Source organism: Panthera uncia, assembly GCF_023721935.1.
Source record: "Panthera uncia isolate 11264 chromosome A1 unlocalized genomic scaffold, Puncia_PCG_1.0 HiC_scaffold_16, whole genome shotgun sequence".
Lineage (NCBI taxonomy): Eukaryota > Metazoa > Chordata > Mammalia > Carnivora > Felidae > Panthera > Panthera uncia.
In genome coordinates this window covers 46,261,567-46,284,488 of record NW_026057576.1, presented here as the reverse complement: position 1 = coordinate 46,284,488, position 22,922 = coordinate 46,261,567, and the positions used below count along the sequence as shown (strand labels likewise).

The 22,922-nt window shown below is 39.7% G+C and overlaps 1 protein-coding gene across 4 annotated transcripts in view; it reads left to right on the top strand.

The window, feature by feature from the left end:
• Positions 1-22,922, top strand: part of KLF12 (KLF transcription factor 12) — a 435,411-nt gene that overhangs the window by 364,299 nt on the left and 48,190 nt on the right. For all 4 annotated transcript variants that reach the window (XM_049647469.1, XM_049647471.1, XM_049647468.1 and 1 more), the window contains one exon: positions 6,807-6,869. In XM_049647469.1, coding sequence (XP_049503426.1) covers positions 6,807-6,869 — 63 coding nt within the window. The remainder of the gene's footprint in view (positions 1-6,806; positions 6,870-22,922) is intronic.

Genomic DNA, 22,922 nt, shown 5'->3' with positions numbered 1-22,922 from the left:
AAAACAGTTATCACATTCACTCAGTATGTTTAAGGTTAGACCACTCTTCTAACAATAGTATCAATGGCTGCAGGAGAGAGAAAGACTACAGTGTAATGAGAAGGAAAAAAAAAAAAAACTTTTAAAAAATATATGTCATTCCAGGGGCAGCTGGGTGGCTCAGTGGGTTAAGCATCTGACTCCTGATTTTAGCTCAGGTCATGATCTCACGGTTTGTGGGATCAAGCCACACATCAGGCTCTATGCTGACAACATGGAGCCTGCTTGGGATTCTGTCTCCCTCTCTCTGTCCCTCCCTCACTCACTTGTTCTCTCTGTCTTTCTCAAGTAAATAAATAAACTTTAAATATGTGTGTGTGTGTGTGTGTGTGTGTGTGTGTGTGTGTATGACATTTCTAATGTTCATCTAATCACTAGCTTGATCAAAGCTGACAATAAATAGGGCTTACTTAATGTAAATGCTGGAGTCACACACATATCTTTATTTGGTCAAGCGTAGTATATATATTTTGCAATAAAAGCATGCAAACTAACCTGAGTAATCATGAGAACTTGTATTCAGTACAATTATATGTAAGAAGGAAGCAATACCAAGAATTACTTTAAAAGTACTTTAAAATTATCTTTCATGTGATTGTGTATAAGAAAATTCTGAGATTTACAAATAGTTGTGGAATTATTTCTAGACTAATCTTTTCTTTCACAAATGTAGGAAGCTGAGGTGTTACAGTGTGTATTATGTTGAATAATTAGAACAGTTTATGGATGAAAATATGGGACTAATAATTTTATTATATAATAGGACAAAGTGGACTGAAGAGTAGAAAATGTACATTATAATTTCTCATGATCTTGATAATGAAAATCTATAATCCTGCTAGATGAGTAATTACCTACAATAAATATTTTATTGGTCTGTGAAATAATAGTTTATTCTGATTGTCCTCAGTATTAAGCAGGCTGCCTAACATACGAGGCATGAGAGCATGAAGGAACTCAAGTATTATTTCAACGTTGCAACTGTGTGAATGATGCTGGCATTTTTATGTCTGGGAAGATATGGAAAGAAATACGTTTAAAAAAAATTTTTTTTGAAAGGGGTAGATTAATATTGAAAAACCCAAGTCTAGTATTTAGAGAAGATCTAGAGATTGGGCTGGAGATAGAAATTTGAGAGTTATTATAATATGGATGGCATCTAAGGCCCATAGAGGGGATGATGTCATCAAGGAGGTGAGGGTAGCCACATTGGAGACTCTTTCAAGTAGGGAGTGAGTTGAAAAAAGAAAGAGGAAGGTCATAGGAAGATTATCCCCAGGCCACACCAACATTTGTGGTTCAAAAGAATGAGAAAAGGAGGTTCAAGCAAAGGCAAAAGGAAGAGGGAGAAAGGCAGAAGAATGTCCCTGATGCTGAGCAAAAAAAGCTTTGCAAAGAAAGTGATCAGTTACAGCAGTTGCTACCGAGAGTTTGAGAAGATGAGGACTGAGAATTAACCATTAGATTTGAAAACATGGAAGCCGCTGATGACCAAGAAAAAGATGGTTTCATCTTTGAAGTTAGATTGAATTGGGTTCTAGAAAAAATGGGAAGGAAGTGGATGTAGCTGGAATTAATTATACCTATTTATAATTAATTTATATTTAGATGTACATGTATATCTAAAACTTACACGTGGGGGCGCCTGGGTGGTTCAGTTGGTTAAGCATCCAACTCTTGATTTTGACTCAGGACATGATCTCATGGTTTGTGAGTTTGAGCCCTGCGTTGGGCTCTGTGCTGATGGCATGGAGGCTGCTTGGGATTCTGTCTCCTTCTCTCTCTGCCCCTCCCTCACTTGTTCTTTGTATCTTTCTCAAAAATAAAGTAAAAAAAATAAAAAATAAAACTTACACTTGTCATATATAATGTATTTAAATAGCAACACTGATAAGAAATTTTCATAAGCAGCTGAAGGATGATCAGTGGGTAAACCAATATGACTTTCTTGTGAGTACCTGAATGATTAATATTTCATTCAGTGCCAATTTTAGTCCAGGAAAACTAGTATTTTCCCTTTGCATTTACTTACACTATAAAATATTCAGTTGGCCCTAATTAAATGCACAATCTCTCATAAAAGCCCCTAGTACTAATTCACTTTATTAGCATCCTTTAGGGTAGTGTGGAGGGAATATATATGAATTCATAGGATTGGTTCACACGCAATAGCGTAAGTCAAACATAACTGTGTTCAAGTTCCGATCTTGCTGTTGACTAGCTGTGTCACCCTGGCAAGTAACTTAACTCTTCTAAGTCAGTTTTCTCAACGATAAAATGTGGATAATAAGGATATGAGGATAAAATAAATGTGTCTGATGAAATCAGCATGGTGTTTGGCACATAGTTAGGGTTTAGTTAATGGAGTGATTTCGTCTTGGTGTGATTACTGACTTGTTCTTGGATGGGAAATAACTGAAATATTACGAAATTTTCATGAACAGAAGATAGGTCTTCTAATAAAGAACAGAAAAATTAGATGCCAGAAAGTAAGCCATACCTTAGAAACCACAGTCGTTGGTTCTTAGTACTCTATATGTATTCATTTCTCTTTGTTACTTTCTTGCCTTTAGTGAAGTCAGATAAGCATAGTAGTGAAGACCGCAGGTCCTTACAGCACATTTGTTATCTCAGTCCCCTGGAATCAGTTAGATATTCTAGGTTCATCTTCCAGTCTTTTCCAGTCCAATCAATACTGCTAGTGATAATAGGCAATGTGTGTTCACTGCTTCCTGGACACTACGCGGTGTCCTAAATGCTTTACAACTATTAACTCATTTTAGTCTCACAGTCTTCGGAGGTGGCCATCTTTTCTGCCTCCATTTGTACAGATGAGGGACGTGAAGCTCAGAGAGGTTAGGTCGCTTGCCCTAAGAGGACATGACTCTCTTGATAGGTAGTGGAGCTAGAATTCCATCCCAGGCAGGCTGGTTCCACAGTTTGCACTTTTTGTTTGTTTATTTTGAAAGAGACAGAGCTCAAACAGGGGAGGGGCAGACAGAGCAGAGGAATCCCAAACAAGCTCCATGTGCTCGCACAGAGCCAGATGCAGGGCTGGAACCCACAAAACCGTGAGATCATGACCTGAGTCAAAATCAAGACTTAACTGACTGAGCCACCCAGGTGCCTCCCACAGTTTGTTTTCACATCATCCTAATTTCATTTGGGACTGTAAGATTGGATTTAAGCTGCATAGCTTTTCCCTGGTGGGGAGAATAAAAAAGTAGATGGTATCTTTCCCCAGCAGTTCATTAGTAATCAGTAATTCATGTTGAGTATTGGATTTCCTATCCTACCTCCAGCCACTAGCCATTCAGGAATGTTCATAAAAACATTGAAAAGCAGAGTGATCATATTCTCTTGATTTACAATAAATATTAGTCATTAAAATACAAAACTTGAGGGTCAGGTTCTTTGCAGCTTATACCCAAAGAAGAAAGAACCATTTTTGTATTAAGATATTTAAAAAGTTCCCACATGCGTAGCAAGGAAGCTAAATTAAGCCCTGAGTTGGGCACAATTATAGACATGCTGTCTGCCTTAGATGAGTAAGTGTATGTAAATAGAACAGTTGCTATACACGGCCTTAATGGTATGGCTTCCCTTTTTTCTATGTAATGTAAATCACCAAATGTGAGCATTTCCATCTGACAGTAACTGTCAGTCTCAGAAGAGCACGTTGTAGGATTCAATACATGTTGCACAACAACCAAAATTGTTCTTTTCTTCAGCATGGTGATTTTTTTCTTCTTTCCATATCCAGCGGTTAGTACTAAGGCCTGAAACCCTTAGTTACAGAACAAAGTGGCTTAGCAGTAATCGAGCCTGTGTGAGGCTAAAAGAAGAATAATGAACATTCCCTGCAAGCTTCCTGCCTAGATGCAGGTGCAGGAATCAGGAGGTCATGAATAATGCATGACATGCAGATGAGGTGGTGGTTTCTCCTACCGGGGTTTTGACTTTGCTACCTTGCCTGGCTGCTATTTGTGGAAAGAAGGGAGGTGGTGGCCAGAAGTGCCACAGTGTAGACTGAGCTCACAAAAACACTGCGTATCCTTTTAAAGAAATAAAATTTGGGGAGTAGCTGAAATGCAAACCTTTTATGGTCTACTTCATCAAATGAAGCAAGCTCCAGGTTATCAATTTACTCCCTTTCAGAAAGGAAAAAAAGCTTTCTTGTTTTACTATTTTCATTTAAGAAACTTTGTAATTATTTGTCCATACACACACTGTCATGAAATTCTTTGTAGACTGCTAAACCATGATAGAAATTATCTACTTACAGTATTTGAACTATGGATCAGTGGGATTTTGTTAAAAGATCTAAATACCTAGGGAATATTTTAATTATAAGTTAAACAAGCCCATTTTTTCCCCACTGATATATGAATAAGAAGCTTCAAGAAGAATATACTTCTGTCATGAAAATTCATCTGGTCAGAGGATGTGGAGTGAATTAAAGAATTGTGAGTGTTTGGGCTGTTACTCCTTAGAACTTTATTTAGGCAATAGGACTCTGGCACCCTAGTGGGGATGTGGAGAAGGTTAAGAGGACTTAGGTCAGGGGGGATTTAACTGAGGAGACGTTTTTTGGCTCACAATTCCATTATGATGTTTGTATTTCAAACAGATAGAATGAAAGAAAGAAGAAAGAAGAAAAGAAAAAAAAATGAGTCTTGCTACCTTTTGTATAATTCTTATGCATTTCTGTGGGTGTTTTTTTCTCTCTCCCCAATTTGGGGTGCCGGAATATGAGCTGGCTTTCATTTCTAGCTGAGTCTGTCATTTCCGCCAGGCCCCAGTTTGGCCAGATGCCAAGACCAACAGGTGATCCTTGTAGCTGCAAAAACAGCAGGAAGTGGGCCGTGCTTGAATGAGACAGTTCACCAGAGGGGCTGTCTGGCCTCTCTCCATCTTTCTGCATAATTAACATCCCCTCCCCCATGCAGAGCAGAAAATCTGTGCTGAGCCGCCCAGCTGCAGCAGCCATTGAGAAGCGCTGTGAGGAAAAGAATGTTAATAAGGGATGTTGGAAGAAATAAGCCTTCCGAGTGCAAAGTGCAGTCTGCCTCTGGATTTACAGGAAGTTTGCATCTGGCCCTTCTCAGGGGCTGGAACAGTACTATCTGTTTGGAAATAATTTTCACGTGCTAAACAGCTATAGAGAACTGGGGTTCTAATGAATCTTGGAGCCGCTGGTTCTGACTTAAAGACCAGCTTAAAATTTCTGTTTGCTCTCTTGCAAATAAGAGAAATGTGTGGGATGTAATGATAACACAAGCCAAAAGACTGCCTAGATCTCACAAATCCTAGTAAAGATAGAACAAAGCAGGAAGTTGGCCAGAGGGAAGCAGGAAGTAGGGCATACTGTGTTGCCAGTGAGTGACCCACAGAGAGGTGGAGTTTCAGCAACTAGCTCCTGATTGGAAGATATCAGCAGTTCTTGGAAATACAAACTTCCAGCAGATGACTCTAACCCTGAAAGCTTGTACAACAATAGTTTTTGCTTCGCCATTATTTAGCTAAAGTTTCGGATTGACTGCCTTCCTCAAAGCCTAGCTGCAGAGCATGACACCTAGAAAGCTTTTCTCCTGGAAGTAACTGCTCACCCTTCCTTCCTCCCCCATTCTCAGATTCTGTTTCTGGACATTTGGATGAAGTTACTTTGGTGGAAGGAAAAAAAAAAAAAAAAACCTTTTCTTTTATCTTCTCAGGTTCTAGGTCTGCGGACCTGGAGATTAAACTGACAAAAGACCAACTGACTAAATACACACACATACAAACTGACAAAAGACAGATTGGTGAGAAGGGGGAAAAAACCTGTTTATACACATAACATGCATGCATGCAGGAATACTCTGTGAGGAGTAACTCAAAGGGGTTAAAATTTGGATCTTATATACCATTTAACAAAGAGTGAAAAACTGTGAAGTGATGAGTCAAAAGAAAAGGTGGGGTCTGAAGTTCTAGTCGGGTAGATGGTAGGAAGGTAACTAGGAAACAGATGGGGGAAACTCATGGCAAATAAGGATTGTTGACTGAGCCACGTCTCAGTACCATCACAGGTGAAGAGTTGTGTGTTGCACTTCACGGTATTAGAGGTGGGGCGGGACCCCTTTACAAATGAAAATTTCCTTTACTAAAGGGAAATTTATGTCCTTATTTTTAGGCATATAAAGGGAGAGTATAGACCTCCTCCTGTGTCTGCTGTTTCTTGTCTCCAACTCAAAATAATCCTTCTGCCAAAGTAGCGTATTTGGGGGGTAGCATATTCTGACCTCCTTCATTATCTTGCTTCTTAGGGTTTGAATTCTACTAGTTGACTCAGGGAATGTGCACTTAGAGTCCCTCTGATATCCCTTGTGGGAGGACGTAGCAGACGGGACTCATTGAAGGCAAACATCAGACCTTGCATTACTTTTACCCACTTCTGAACCTGGCAAAGATTAGCTAGTCAGTAACTTTTTTGTTGGACCGAATGAATCTGTCATTCAACTAAAACTGGTGGTTCTGCATTTGGGGGGTCTTCTCAGTGAACCTTGTGGCAAGTCATTATTATGTCAAAAGCGCTACAAGAGGAAAGAGAGACTGCTGGTGTGAATGCCTAGGAATGAACTGCATTCGTTTACTAAGAGGAGATTATGGGGCATTTTGCAATAAGCATACCTACAAGAGATCATTTATAAATAAGATCTTTTTTTTCTTTTGTTCATTTGTAATCAGGGATGTGCTTTTTTAATGACTGGATTATTCTCATCTGCCTACAGAGTACATCCGTCCCCAGTATCAAGGGTCCGGGGAAATCGAATGAATAATCAGAAGTTTGCTTGGTGAGTATATATCTAAGTTATGAAAATTGGCGAGTCTTATAGGAAGTTTCAATAGGGCTCTGTTAAAACGGAAGAGAATTTTTTCCGCTTCTCTGTAAAGAATACATTTCTGCCAACTGAACCAGAGTCTCCTTTTCCTTTGGAAAGTTCTAAATAAAAGCGATAAAGTTCCTTCTCAGCCAAAACTCACCAAAACCGGAGTGCAACATTTTTCTCCTAACAGATATGGTATATTTTCTAGGATTATGAACTGTTACATTTTTAAAGAATGTTTCCCTTTTTTGGAAGATATTGTAAGCTTTTTAGTGATGTATAGGCAACAACTCAGATTTTTCTCAGCTACCAACTTTCAGTTCTTATAAAGATTTTCATAGTAAGTTCATCTATTATATTAATTTTGATGATTGCTATTTAGATTATTTTTTCCCTGATCTTAGACATAAATATCTAGGGATTTTTTTTTTTTAAATTTAGGGCGTATGAAGACCTTTTTGTCTTCTTTGTCTTTCTTTTCTCTTTCTCTCTCTCTCTCTTTTTTTTTTTTTTTTGGCTTAAAAGAATATACTCTTAAAAGAATTTATATTCTTAAAAGAATTTATTCTCTCAAAGTTCCAGAGGTCAGAAATCCAAAAGGAGTCTAATGGGGCTAAGTCAAGGTGTCAGGTGGGTTGATTCCTTTTGGAGGCTTTAGGGGACAATCCATTCCTGGTGTTTTCTGTCATCCAGAGACCATTCTCATTCCTTGACTTATGGCCCCACATCACATGGCTTTCTCCACCTGCTTCCCATGCCACCACATTGTCTCCTTCCTTTCTGTAGTCAAATCTCTTTGTGCCTTCCTTTTACAAAGACACTTGTGATTGCTTCTCACGCCCACCTAGATAGCCTAGAATAATCTTCCTATCTCAAGATCCTTAATCACTTGTACAGAATTCACTCTTCCATGGACAGTAACATTCATGAGGTCCAGGGATTAAGACATGGATCGAAGATCTTCTTTCACTGAATAGTTCTTGAAAAAAATAAAAGTAAATGGAACTTAGAGGAAATGACCTAAAAAGTTATTTCAGTCACAAAACTTCAATTACTAATTCTTTAAAGGAGTAGTTTAAAGTGTTTCACAAACGTTTCATGTGAAACAAAAAATTAATGTACTTTGTTTACATGACTCCATTCCACAAAATTAACCTTTCTACACATCGTGTAGCTTCAAAAAAGGAAAGAAAAGGAAAATAAAAAATTGATCCGTGTACTGTATTCCTTCAAAAGTCTGTGGAAATTCACAGATCTCCACTTTTACTTCATTGGATTGTGCTTAGAATGGGATTGTGATTAAAAACTTTTTTCTAAGTATGGGAAGATGATTACCAAAGATTGAGCTTCCAAATTAATTTTGTTCCTAAGTCAGGATTATTTTTAGACACAAAATAATGATTCTTTGAACTTGAATAGTGCGTAATCAGCTCACCTCCCTTCCCCCATTAAATCTAATTAACCCTCACAATAGCCTGGTGATGTTGTTAAATATTGTGCTTTTCTTTTTCATGGAGGGGGAAATAAGAGCACAGGGAACATGCTGTCTAAAAGCTGGGGCATCCTCATGGTCTCTCTCAGTCACTAAAGCATACTGTCCCCTGTCAAACCTGGAAAGCTGAGAGAATAATGATGCCGATGCCCATTACATAAAAGGAAAGGGAGAGAGCACGTTCTTTCTTGACCGCACAGAACTGATACTCCTTCTCAGTACAAGGCATACTGTACTAAAGGAACTTTACAACATACAGAGAGCACGAGATGCTCCAGTGAGCAATGTGAGCTAATGGGTAGAGTACAACATGGATAGTTACCACATCGACGTTCTAACAACTGATTTCTCAGTGGCTAAGTGGCGATCGCTGAGTAAATAGCAAATAGTCTTTCCTTCACTCGTCCTTTCTGAACTATTGGAGTAATGGTAATTCGTTCCTACATAATTCATAGCACGTTATTTGGTGAGTAAATTTAAACCACTTTTATCTCCAGAGAAGTAATCCATGAAAAACAAAAAGGATTTTTACTACTAGCCTTGAGAAAATTCAACTTTTATTTATTCAGCAGCATTTATTTACAGTCCCTGGAACTATGAAAAGCACTAGATTAGAAAGATAAATAAAACCTGGTTTCTGTCCTCAAGGAGCTCACTCTCTTGCAGGTGAGGGGGGTGTGTGTGTGTGTGTGTGTGTGTGTGTGTGTGTGTGTGACATATATATGATAGATCGAGAATTAGTAGGAAAAGCAGAGGGTTGAGTTACTGCTTTCATATATATTGAAATTCATATACAAGGACCTGGAGATGTTTCTAAATTAACTATTGTAGGAGCATACGTGGATTTAAAATATGTGCTTTATTTGGTCACGAGTTAGTTAAAATCCCCATTATATATAGTACCTTGAATTTTCCTTAAGTAAATGCTGTGAGGCTGGTAGATGGAAATAAATCACCTAGTTAGGAAGAAGCCCAGTGAATCACCCAGTGTCTACATCTAGTTGAGTGATAAACACTTCCTATTTCTTTGTGAAAGATTGGCTCTGGAAATTCAGAAAGTTAAAATACTCACGCTAGCAATGGAGATAAAGGGAAAGTGACTGTTGATCTTCCCCAAATAGAAGTTTGGGACACTTAATAGAATTATGAGGTATATGCAACACTAGCTTGGCTCTGGCTTGAGTTAGATCTGCAAACACCGTATGTGAGTGATGTTGGGTGATGTTGTGAAGTTGGATTAGCAAATGCTCCAATCAGTTAAAAAATATTGTTCATTAGAAAAGCAATTAAGCCTCACTAAAACATGAAAAGGCTTGAACTTATAAGCTATGCACAGGAAATGCATGACAATTGGTACGTTGTAAATGCCAGGGGCTGTGGTTGAGCTATGAAACCAGTGTTTATTATTGAGTGAAGATGGTTTAAAATTTTAAGTAGTGTTTTCCTTTGCATAATGTTAGTATGTGAGGACGCATCCACTGACCTCATTCCTGTGGCAGCATTTCTTCTCTCTGGAACTGAAGAAATGTGTGGAAAGAAAAGAACGTCTGTTCAAGGCAAACAAACCTGCTGGAATGGAAAGAGGATGTGGTAACAAATGTAGGTATCCAGGGAGGAGATGAAAGCACCAGGATGTAAGGGGTGCAATGACAGATGTTAGGATGGAGCCAGGTTTGCTGTAGCTGTCTGCTGACCTCCAGGGATTAAAGAGTGATGGCAGTAAGAACTTCATGACAGGTATGTTCGCACCCCAGTGAAGAACATGAGATCAGTGTACAACTCATTTAATATTCACTTAATCAAAGGTAGCAGTCCAACCAGACATAAACTCTGTCCATCAGAACGGCTCTCCCCTCGCTGCAACTCCACTATAGGAATATTTGTGGATTCGAGGATTGATGAAGCATTTGAGGTTCAGCATGTGAATTTCATTCTGTATTTCATGTGCATATCCCTTCTCTTTCCCTCTTTCCTTCCTCATTGACACTAAGTAGAGGTAATCATACCTTCCTTTGTCCAGTAACTATGAAAACCTTTTTTAGTGCGTTTGCTACTCTCTTGCATGGAATAATGCCAGGAAAAAAAATATTTTGCTCCACTGCGGGGAAAGGAGGCAAGCTTTGCTAAGAGAATTCATTGTGCAGAGAGACTTGTTCTTTACAGATTTTTGGGGGGTAAAGGTGGTATATTCTGATATCAAATGCACAGAGTGGCTGTTTCCATGTCATCTTCCAGTTGTTTTATACTCAGAGATATGATAGAGATCTGGAATCTGTGTTTGGTGTGTATGTGTAGGTTGGAACAGGACAGGGAGGGGTTTGGTGGGGAATATCTCTGAGCTGAACACCGGAGTTGATATACAGCTCCAGAAATTCCCAGGATCAGCTTGAGTAGCCCAAAGGCATATGTATGGATACATGCTCATTTTTATCTTTTTACCCTTTCTTCCCTCCTCTTCACTTCACCCTCTGTCCTGCTGCATTCCTGAAATTATAGGGGACTTGGGTATATATCGTTCTTTGGTGATTGTTGTAATGGTAGTTGTGCTTGGTACCCAAACATCCATCCAGGGCTCTTAATGTAAGAGTAGCTGTGAGCATTACATAATAGAGATTTTATGGGCTATTTATATAATGACAGAAAATAAAGTATTAACAGGAATTATCATCAGTATAATAGAAGTAATTTGCTCTAACCAGTTGGATGCTGTCACCACCCGTCTCAATTATGGTTTATTTCTTACCAACGTGTCTGAGATGTTATGTAGCTGTATACACAAAGAAGTCCCAGTTTTAATAGTGTATGCAAATTATGACACATTCTGAGTGTGAATCACATTTCACATTTGGATATGAGAAAGTTCTATGTCACAAATTCTTGTGGAGAGCAGAAAGAACCTTTTCACACTGCGATGCTTTATTATTGGCTGTATAGTGCTACAATGAGCTCAAATATTTAAATGCCTACAGTTGCAAATGTTAGATGTGATTCCACAGAATCTTCCTGAAGGCTATAACTAGTATGTATCTTTTTCATAAAAGTAAGAGCACTTCTTGTTTAAACCTTTTGCCTTAATCGTTAGTGGAAGACACTGAAGTTGTTGATACTGGAAACCTCTCAGAAAGCTGACGCAGAAACCTCTCAGAAAGCTCCCCTTTAGGGAGGGACAGAGCATTTCCAAATATAGTAGTTATCAGTTTCAGAGCTGAAGGAAACGTAAGCAAGTTTATTTCAGCTTCTCACTTTCCACATGTAGAAATGGAGGCCCAAAGACAGCAAGGTAACATGTCAGACATGGGCATAAACCCAGGTCTCTTCAAACCTGTCCAGTCGTCTTTCTGCTACATAGCAGTTGCTACCTATGGGTACAGCAAGAGAAATGCTAATGATTAAGTAAGATAGATAGCTAATTCATCACTAATTAATAAGCAGGAAGCTTTCGGGAAGTTCCCATGATGTTGGTATGATGCCTGGAGAGAAGGGGGACATTGGAGAGGCCCTCATGAAGACAGTGCTGCCCACTCTATGTGGCAGTTACTTTGCCAAAGTGTTTACGCAGCATCTCGTGGATCCTTGCATGCTAATTATTTATAGATAATATTGATTATGTTACATTAATTACTAGAGCATTCCACTGTTTTGCTTCTTGACTGACAGAGCAAAGATTGTGGTAATATGTATGGACATGAATATGTGTAAATTTTAGTTCCCAGAATGCCTTCCTGGCCTCGTGGGTTTTTTAATCCATACATGTTGGCAAATAACTGACAGCAGGTTGCCTGTAGATTTAATTTGGAAGCATACTCTCTCCAGTGTTTGATAACAGATTCGGAAAATGGGCCATAGTTCATGTAATTGTGAACCAGTTTGCAAGTTCTCTGTATTCATACTGAATTGCCATGAAAAGAGTGCCTCCAGGGTGTTGCTACATTTTAATTCCCTCCAAATTCACATCTTTTTGTATTTCATAATCCAGTCTCAGCTATTAAGTTCTTTAATTACTTCTACCCCCTCGTCATAGCTTGGTGACGATTATGGTACCATCTTTCAGATTGACCTTATTAAAGACCTTTGTCTAATTTTCCTGAATTCTCCATTACCCAGAATTTCAACAAAAAACCTCACGATAAAAGTGTTTCACATTCCTGTCAGTATCAGCTGAGTTTTGTCTCTCATATTGCTTCAGTCACAATAAAGATGGTTTGGGAAAAAAAATTAAAGAAGGTTATTTTCTGCAATTATTTCCTTAATTATAGAAGAGTTTGGCTAGAAGATCATGCTGGGCCACAAAGGTCACCACTTCGGAGACATTTTTCTATTTAAAGTCCATGGGCATTTTGTTTTTACCACCGTGCTGCTCAGAAGCACATGCGTGTCTTACTGAAAACCTGATAGAAGACCCTGTAGGGCCTGTCATTATACTCTTTGTGGATTCTAGCATCTTCTCAGCTAGGTGTGACCCTATCATGTAATAAAACGTCTCCATTCTATTAACTAATTTTTTTAAATTTTTTTTAAAGATTTCTTTTAAGTCATCTCTACTCCAACATGGGGCTTGAACTCATGACTCTGAGATCAAGAATCACATGCTCTTCCAACTTAGCCAGCCAGGTGCTCTTACTAATTAATTTTAGCATGGCCAAGAGATATTACTTCAGTATTCAAATGGACTTGTTTGGAAAATGCAAAATTTGTGGAGTCTGAACAACTACTTCTAAATAGCACATGGGTCACAGAAGAAAGCTCAAGGGAAATTTAAAAATATTAAGTCAATGAAAGTAAGAGCACAACTTACCAAAATTTGTGAAATGCATCAAAAGCAATGTTTAAAAGGGAATTTATAGCATCAAGGTATCTATTAGAAAAGAAGAAAGATCTGAAATCGATAATCTAGGCTTCCATATTCGGAAACCAGAGGAAACTAAATCCAAAGTAAACAAAACAAAAAAAAAAATAAAAAAAAATAAAAAAAAAAAAGGTTGTAATTCTGGGATTGATAACATTTTCCATGTAATTACTTTTTTAGGTTGGTTTTATATACTTAAGGATATTTAAAATTATGCAATCTGAAATCATGAGTTACTTTGGGAAAGCTACTTAAACCATAGCTTTTAAAGAGTTTTAAATTGCACAGTGTGCATTATTCTCTATCGCATTCTCCTCCCTGTTAAACTTGTTCTTGTGTAGAACTTTAAAATAATGGTTGCATGGTAAGGAAACGTGAGGAATAGGGAACGTAGGGAGTCGTTAATGAATAATGCAGAATAAAGCCATCCCAGTATGAAAAAACTATGCATCTCTGAAAGTACCAGCACAAGGCATGTTATAATTAATACATAAAATTAAAATGAACACTTTTTTTTAAGGTTTATTTAATTTATTTTGAGAGACAATGAACAAGCAGGGGAGGAACAGAGAGAGAGAATCCCAAGCAGGCTCCGTGCTATCAGTGCAGAGCCCCACACAGGGCTTGGTCCCACAAACGGGTAAGATCACAGCCTGAGCGGAAATCAAGAGTTGGACTCAAGCGACTGAGCCACCCAGGTGCCCCAAAAGGTCTTTTCTTCGTTTTAACTTTAAAATTGCTAATTCACTGCCCGTGTATATACAGAGAAATCACCGTATCTTAGAGATGCATTTGTTTTTAGTCCCTCCATAGTATTTTCCAGTGAATATATTTGGAATGAAAAATTGATTAATCATAGTTGTCTTCTAAATATATATTTGAAAGATAAAATGACTAATATTGGGTCCCAATCAAAAATCCTAATGTGTTTCCTTGAGTATGCTGGAAATACTACTGAGGCTAATATATCATAAGGGGATTTCTTTGTGAGAATGCAGGATGTGTCCGTAGTTTTATTCTGATTTTCATTTATCATGCAAATTTGCAAAGTCATCTTTCTAGCCATGGAGATTTCTTCGTCTACATGTGGACAGTGAACTAGCAATTTTGTTTAATTAAGTATATTCTCACCTTACTTTAATTTTTCTCAACGACCACTAGATTTTCATAAAGTTTCCTGGTAATTTCCTTAAAACTAGCTATTTATTACATTTCTTTCTTAGTACAGCACTAGGTTTTGTAAGGTAGGATCAGTATCTTAATTAATATATTTCTTTTAATCAGTTTCAAGAGAGCAGTAGATGGTATGTGACGTATTTATCCCAAAATTAAAACCTACCAGTATCACAAAGGCTTTTAGTCACAGCTGCTCCATATAAGCCCACAGCTGAGAAGTAGCTGGAGGGCCCCAGACGCTGCTGGAACCAGCTGTCTGCTTGTAACCATTTGCCTCTGCTGCACCTTCATTCGGTTGAATCTCCTTTATCAGGTGAGGTTCTTTTGTCAGAAGCAGTGGAAGCTGACGGAGTCTGGCCAACTTGAGCAAAAGGTAATTTTGTAGACAAGGACATGAGGTGGGTTACGAAGTCAAAGGAGAAACAGCAGAGCTGGGCCTCAGGAAACACAGGAAGCAGGACAGCACCTGGGGTCTCGGAGCAGGATGTAATAAGCAGGTGCAGGCTTAGAGTGACTTAGCTCCAGCTCCTTGATGTCACCTCCTCAAAACCACAACAGAGTGAGGCAGAGTCTGATCGGCCTCAGGCTGGCTCAGGTGCCCAGGCCTTGGCCGGGGGAAGAAGAGGGCCTTGGTTACCAACCCCATCATGATTCGGTGAACTAGAAGCTGCCGTTAAAGGCACTTAATGAGCGTTAAATGTTATGACTTGGCACCCAGCTCTTCTTAGGTTTTGGACCATGAAGATGATCCACAATTAGTCACTAAAAGCAGTGGCTTGTTTTAGGTCTTATTGGCGATTATTGAACTGGGCGAATCATAACAATGTTCAGTCAAACTAGACTCCATTTACCTTAAAACTTTTAATTTTTTATTCTAATCCCCCCAAACCATCTATTTCCTCAGAAAGCCTACTTTGAATCCCATATATAAAAAAGGTAGTGTTTAAAACCAAACACACATAGTCACTGTGTTAAGATACAGAGAATAGAGGAACCCCCTGTGAAAGGAGGAAAGCTTACATCTACAGCTTGGGTTCTGGTATAAATTTGTCACTCAGCCTAAATTAGTCTTTATACTTTTTCCACTTAAACATTTCTTTTTTTTTCTTTCTTAATTTTTAAAGTTTATTTACGTGTTTTGAGAGACACAGAGACAGCATGAGTGGGGGCGGGGCAGAGAGAATCGGAGAGCGAGAGAGAGAGGGAATGAGAATGAATCCCAGTCAGGCTCCTCACTGTCAGCGCAGAGCTCCATGTGGGGCCCGAACTCACGAAGCCGTGAGGTCATGACCTGAGCTGAAACTGAGAGTCGGATGCTTAACCGACTGAGCCACCGAGGCACCCCTGCACTCAGTATTTCTAATTAAGTGAATGAATGAATGGTATCTGACCCAAACTTTTCAGATTAGGTCTTGGGAAGAGTGCAAAAGAAGTAATACTCGTTAGTATCACCTTGGATGAAAGTGTTTCGTAAACCCTAGGTATTAGCGCACAGTCCGCTGTCAACTTTACATAAAAGGAATCTTTCCTACCACCTGGGTGATTCTCTGACACACCCAGCATTTGTTCTACCCTCAAAGAAAGCTGTAGTTGAACTCAGCTCTCTTTAGTCCCTCTTAAACTGTAACCATTGAGAATCCTAGGGTGTCTGAGTTGCCCAGTCAGTTAAGCATCCAGCTCTTGATTTTGGCTCAGGCCGTGATCCCAAGGTTGTGGGATTGAGTCCCACATTGGCTCTGTACTGAGCATGGAGCCTGCTTAAGATTCTCTATCTCCCTCTGCCCCTCTCCTGCTTGCACATGTGCACACACACGTGTGCTCTCTCTCAAAAAAAAAAAAAAAAAAAAAAAAAAGATTTTACAACCCTGAGCAGGTAAATATATGTGGGTAGGACTGTGGTTCAATGCATTAGGTAAATATGTACTCCAGAAAGCCCACATACTACATCTAAGCAGAAATGGTAGCTTTTTAGGATAAAGATGGAGCTTCGGTTTCTGGGAAGGCCAAATAAACAGAAAGGTAATTCTCTGTATGTTACCAATTTTGTGTGATCATTGAATCTTCTCCTCATCCTGTGATATATTTGGAATGCCCTCATAAATGGACGACTCAGGTTACATCCTTCAGAAAAGCAGTTATTTAAAAATCACCCATAAAATTAAATTAGCATTATTGTAAAATTGAAATCTCTCCAGTTCCATCAATTTTCTCATTCCTCTACTCATTGCCTTTTTTCCTCAGAGGACCGTAAAGAAAAACATTGCTTTCCTTAGAGTTTGCGGTTGATAGATATGGAGAAAGAAAATCGCTTTCTATTATTTTTTCACTTTAGACCTGAATTATTTTGTACTCTTTGAAGAACCCTGTAGCTTAACGGCAAGAATGGACTGATTTCTTGCAGGGAAAGTAGCTTACAGTAATCTTCCCCAAAGTTTACAGGCTGTGAAGTATTTATTTGGGAAAGGGAAGCAAGTGTGGAATTACAGTGGAGGTAGGAAACAAAGGCCAAAGGCGACCACGTTGAGAACAGCAGGAGGTTGCTGCCACCTAGAGGTAGGAGTTGATAAATTCTGAGCCTGCTGTAAACACTCAAAAGGACCTGAGGTAGGCGTTGATGTAATAGTATCATAAAACTGAAATGCAGCCAGTGTGTTCAGTCTCTACATCTAAATGGGACTGGGCTCATTCTGTCTCCTTCCCTGTTGGTAGTGTGCCAATATTTCTTATGAAATACTGCGGACCCTCGTGGGTTTTTCTACTTTTGTGGACAGTAACCTTGTTTTCGATCATAAAAACTTATGTTAAATCATCAGAAGTCCTCCTCCCATACAATAAAAGCTCAATTATTTGAAGGTCACGATTACCCTGGCTAATAGATAATGTGTTTCCCATAACCCACACCCCATCTCTTTCATATACTACACCAGGAGTATACATTCCCTCTGAATTGTGTGGCTGATGCTCTCCTGTCTCTCAGGGAAGCGCGGGTAGGAGAGACACTTTTGAGAGGAGAGCGGAGAGTCCCTGGGATACCATTCAGAGGAAGGGACCCTGAGACTTAACCCTAAGTTAAGCTAAAACCTAAAACTGTCACAGCACCAGCCTCAAGAATAATATGCCGTTTGGTTCCTTTTCATCTTGGTTATATTAGGAACTGACTGTACATAGCAATGCCATTTTTTTTTTCATTGTATTGTGAAGACATTTTTACCAGAAAAGCACCCCTCATAAAGAAGCCTCCACAGCCACAAATGTTGTGCTGCCGCATTTGGCTTGTGATTCTCTCTTTTGAGGACTGTCATAGTGCACAGCCCCAGGGGGCACTACTCACATGGTCGTCTGTGTGAAGGGTGCCTTCTATAGGACTAAAGAAACACAAAACCAGGAGCGCCTGGGTGGCTCAGTTGGTTAAGCGGCCGACTTCGGCTCAGGTCATGATCTCGTGGTCCGTGAGTCTGAGCCCCACGTCGGGCTCTGTGCTGACAGCTCAGAGCCTGGAGCCTGTTTCAGATTCTGTGTCTCCCTCTCTCTGACCCTCCCCCGTTCATGCTCTGTCTCTCTCTGTCTCAAAAATAAATAAACGTTAAATAAAAAAAAAAAAAAGAAACACAAAACTGGCTTGGAAAGGTGAGAAAATATGAAGAGAACGTGTGTGAGTTTACACGTCTGCCCCTCTCTCCGTTCCTGAATAGGAGACTTGATTGAATGTGGTTGATGATTGTGATGATGGTTTTCAGGGGGGAAAGGGCTTCAAAAAATACCAGAACATATTGGCAATACCTTCTAGAAAATGAGGATGGCAATCAGTGCTCCTTGTTTATTTTAAATCCTACTGCTGCCTTAGAACACATTAACTGAATCTGTTCTTTCTCTTAGCCTGTATTTGATTTTCAGTTGCAATTTAAATATTTACATTATCTGTCATTTTTACAAACCTGAACACTTTTGAAATTGCCAGAAAAATTTTTTTAACTCAACAGCATCATCACTTTTCCAGAATATGTGTGCTCATTCATCGGTTCCCTCATTCCATAAAATTACGGCACCCACAATGATCTGGCCACTTGTCGGCACTCTGGGGATGGTGTATTTAAAAAGACAAACAGGTCCTCTGCTTTCCCAGAGCTCAGCGTCTGGTACGGTGAGGCAGACAACTAACAAACGTTTGGTAGCGATGAGTACACCGATGAAAAGTGTAACCAGGATATGCGTGGAGATGACTGGAATGCCATCCAACAGGCTTGGGCACAAAGAAGCCTCTTGAAAGGAGTTGACACAGAAGCTGGGAGCTGGATGGGAAGGAGCCAGCTGCGTGAGGATCTGGGGGAAATTATTCCAGGTGCTAGAAACAAGGGCCCAGGGATGGGAACAAAACTGGAACATTCGAGGAACATTAAAAAGTGAGTAGGGGGTGGGTGTAACAAGATAAGGTCGGAGAGGTTGGCTGGACAGAAGCACACAGTCTACAGTCTGTGGGTGTCACAGGAGCCGCGGAAGGAGAATGAAATGATCAGGTACATATTTTTAAGGCTCACTCTGGCCGCTCTGTTGGAGAAAGGATTAGAAGAGCAGAAGCAGGGGAATGAGGAAAGGGGCTAGACCAGTGGTTGAGGAGAAAGAGGATGATGGTTTAGGGTGGTGTCGGTGGAGAAGTGGTGTCAGTGGCACCTGGTTTTTGTCTGAACAAGTTGTGGTTATTGCCAAGAGCATAGAGGAGAAGGCAAGTCTATAGATACAGATTGGGCAGCACTGGCATATAAATGGTATTGACCGACGGTGTGTGTGCATCTATCTTTGATGGCGAGGGACAGAAAAGGTTTTGAGATGAAGAAAATGTGGAGGTAAAAATTTTTGGCAAAATACAGGCCGGTGGCTCTAAAGTACAGTGCTTGAGCCACAGATACCCACAGGTAAGTCAGACAGAAGCTGTAGTAGCACCCGTAAGACATGTGTCCTCGTGGTGCAAACAGTTCACTTTTAGTCCATTTTTTTGCCCCACCTCTGCATGTGTCAACTGCCCATCGTAAAATGACACCTGCACCATTATTTTTCCAGCCCAGGGCTGCTTGTAGACATCCAGCCCCAGCTAAACAAATAGGTCTTAAATACAGGAAGGCATCTTTTTGCCAAACACCAAGTCCCCTAACTTCTGAAGACCAGCACTGGAGAAGAGTCTATTTGTTCATATTTTCCAAGCCCAGTCTTCTTCCTACTTCCCATCCAAACTGGAAGCCTGAGATTAACCCTTACTCTGTCAAAACCAGCATCCATTTGATTACCCAATCCAGCATCCTTCCACCTAAATATCTCTTGGCAGTGTTGGCTCTTCATTCCACATGCCCTCATCATCTCTTGCCTGAAATACTAACCTACACTCCTGACTGGTCTCTTTGGATTCAGACTCCTTCAGCTCCCACCCATATCCGATCTTTGCCATGCCTGCAGAGATGCCTGTAAAATGCAAAGGGCATTGCTCCTCTCTTTACAGTTCTGCCAGACCTGGCCATTGTTTACAAGTCCAAAGCCCTTAGCACAGCTCATGAGACCCTTTGCAAGACGACTCTGCTACTGCTTTCCCACCTCCACGGACCCCGCGTTCCAGCCACGCCGAATGTATGTTTTCCAAAGTGTACACTGTTCACTAAGAAAACCATTCTGAAAGACTCAGCTTAAGAATGCTCTCCAGTGCAAAATCTTCCCTACAATCCCCATTCTATCAGCCTCTTCTTCCTCTCTGATCATACACCACCGTATGAACCACATTTTCACCTTCATCATGATTTATGGTCATCATTCTTTTTGGCCTGTGTCTGTGAATCAGCACAGCACAGCACACGTCACATTGGGCTAGGGCACATATACTGATCGATGAAATGAATCCTCTTTCGACATCCCCATCTTGTTGTGGTGGGAAAACTGAGGCCCGGTTTTCGGCTTCATTTGCACAGCGAATTTAACCTATAGGATCAGAACTTTGATCTCTGGACTTTGGCGGTTTCCCCTTTTTCATGGCTGTTTCCCACCCCTTATTCAGTATTTTAAGACGAGTAGAAATATTCAGATTCCGAGGACAACAAGAATTTTTTTCATGTTAGCAACATCTTTAAACATTGGCTACCTCATTTCTACCCTTTCTCTGCTTCTAACTATTATATTTGACAAAATGTTTAAAGGATAATGGTAGAACACTGACCTGAATTTCCGAGATTTGGGACTTGTTCTGTCACTCTCTAATTATGTGATCTGGGGCAAGATTGAGTCCCTCATGCCTGTTCTTGTCGATATATTTCACAAGAATGATATGAAAATAAATGGAGGAGATTATGTAGGAAAGTTCTTTATGCTCTACAAGGCAAGATGTTACAAAATGCCTCAGTGGTATTATTTTCACTCTTCACTTTCTTCTTAAATGTAGCCTCCTTTACCGATGCTTTAAAAATGTATATTTGATGGCTTTCCTTTTCTCTTATTTCCACAAACCATATAGTATTCTATGGGATTAGGGTTCCAATTCTTACCTCCACCTGACTTTTCCATGTATGCCCTTCCCTCTGATCCACTTGATTCTGAATTTAATTATCAGGCTACATTAACACCCTGTCTCTTTGCTTTCTTGCTGCCTAGCAGTTCTTCATGGCTGAGTGAAAAGAGCTTGATTAATAAAAGCTTGCCCTTTTATATTTCCTTGTAATTAGTCCTATAAAAAAGGGTCACCTCCTGGATGGGCTTTGTGTGGGCAATTTTGTTTTAATTCTTTGTCCTTTGGATGTGCTAATTCGATGGCTTTTTTTGTTTCTTGTGTGTGTATTGATGGATTTGAAAACCAGTCTTCTAGTTTTTATCACCATGCCTTCCAAGACACAAGTACCCACAAACATCACAACTCTGGAAATAAGATTTGGAACAAAATTTAAATGCGGGTCTGTGGTTTGACAGCATTAAGGCATATGACATTCTCAGATGAACAGAGAATAAATATCTTTTTCTCTTTAATCTGTTGGTTGACTCAACGGGTACGGAATTTTAAGTGGTACTGTGCAAAGTGTCAATCCATGTTGGTGTAAAAAGTTAAATCATTTACTTTCTAAGCACTAAGGAGCTGGACCTCACCACGAGCATAGCAGCCATGGGCCCATGGGCCCAAAGCACACATTGGAAAGCACCTCCTGATGAAAATAAGGGAAGATCATTTACTTTATAGGAAATGTCCATCAAAGCAGATCTAGTGATGTAATTGGCCACAGAGGGAGATGTGGCCTCTGAAGTACTCAATGTAGATTTCTGTTCTCCAGTAATTTTTTAAGGCCTTTAAAACTGACCCGGGGTGAATAAGTATTAAAAAACAGAAGTCTGAGGAACTCCATGGAAAAGCAGAAGCTTTGGGATCAGGGGATGCTAGTTCAAATTCTGTCTGCTACATTTATTGGCTGTTTGGCTTAAGGGAATCATCAAACTCCTCATCACCATTTTCCTCTGAGGTACAATACAACAAAAATATCTCTTTCTCAAAACTCAGCAGATTGAAATTTAAATGTGTTAATTCAGGTTAAAGGTCTGAACGGGGAAGGATCATGTATGTCAGCCATTATTTTTATTAAAATGCCAACTCTCTAATTAGCCATGTCCTCAAGGACAATCATCCAAGTGTCATTTGTGTCTGACTTTGCCTCATGTGGGCTCTGTGCCACCTGATGACAGAGGGAACCAGATATGGAATTAGAAAGGGGCGCTGAAATCAATAATTTGCTCCTAGGCATGCCTGGTTATATTGCTGGTAAATAATTCATCCTCTGGTGGGAGAGGGAGGTCTCCAAAGTGATTCTCCACAAACTCCTCATTTTTAGTACTTCTCTCCAAAGGGAAACACTGAAGTCTGATTTCCTCAGGAAATGGACAGTGTACTTTGGTAGAGTCACCTTTCAAGATATTTTACATTTTGAAGCTTTTTATAGTTCCATGCAGTTGCATGCATATTGTTTCGTTTATTCCTCATAACCATCCTTGGAGAAGTCCTGAAACATACTATTATCTTAATCTTTAAAATGAAGAGAGGCAGAATAGAGATTAAAGAATCTGCCTGCTTATTTTCATATGTCAGTTACCCCATAGTAACTCTGTAACCTTAAGCAAATTATTTAATATCTCTGTGCCTTGATTTCCTAATCTATAAAATAAGGCTTGCTATTAATACCTGTCCCCTGGCTACTGGCAGGATTAAATGTGGTAATACATATAAAGCTCTAAGGACAGTGTTTAGCAGACTCAAGAAATGTTGACTATTATTATTTGAAGGAGATGGCAAAACTAGTTTATGTAAGGACAGAGCTTATATATAGCTAACGTCTCATTAACATCTAGAAAATATTTTACAGATAACGAAATTGTGACTTAGATTAACAAAATTCCCCAGTATGATATGCTCAGCTGACCTTGATACCTCTACCGCATCCCTTCTGCTCACGCCTCTTCCTTTACCTACCTTTTCCAGGTTCATGTTCTTCAAAGT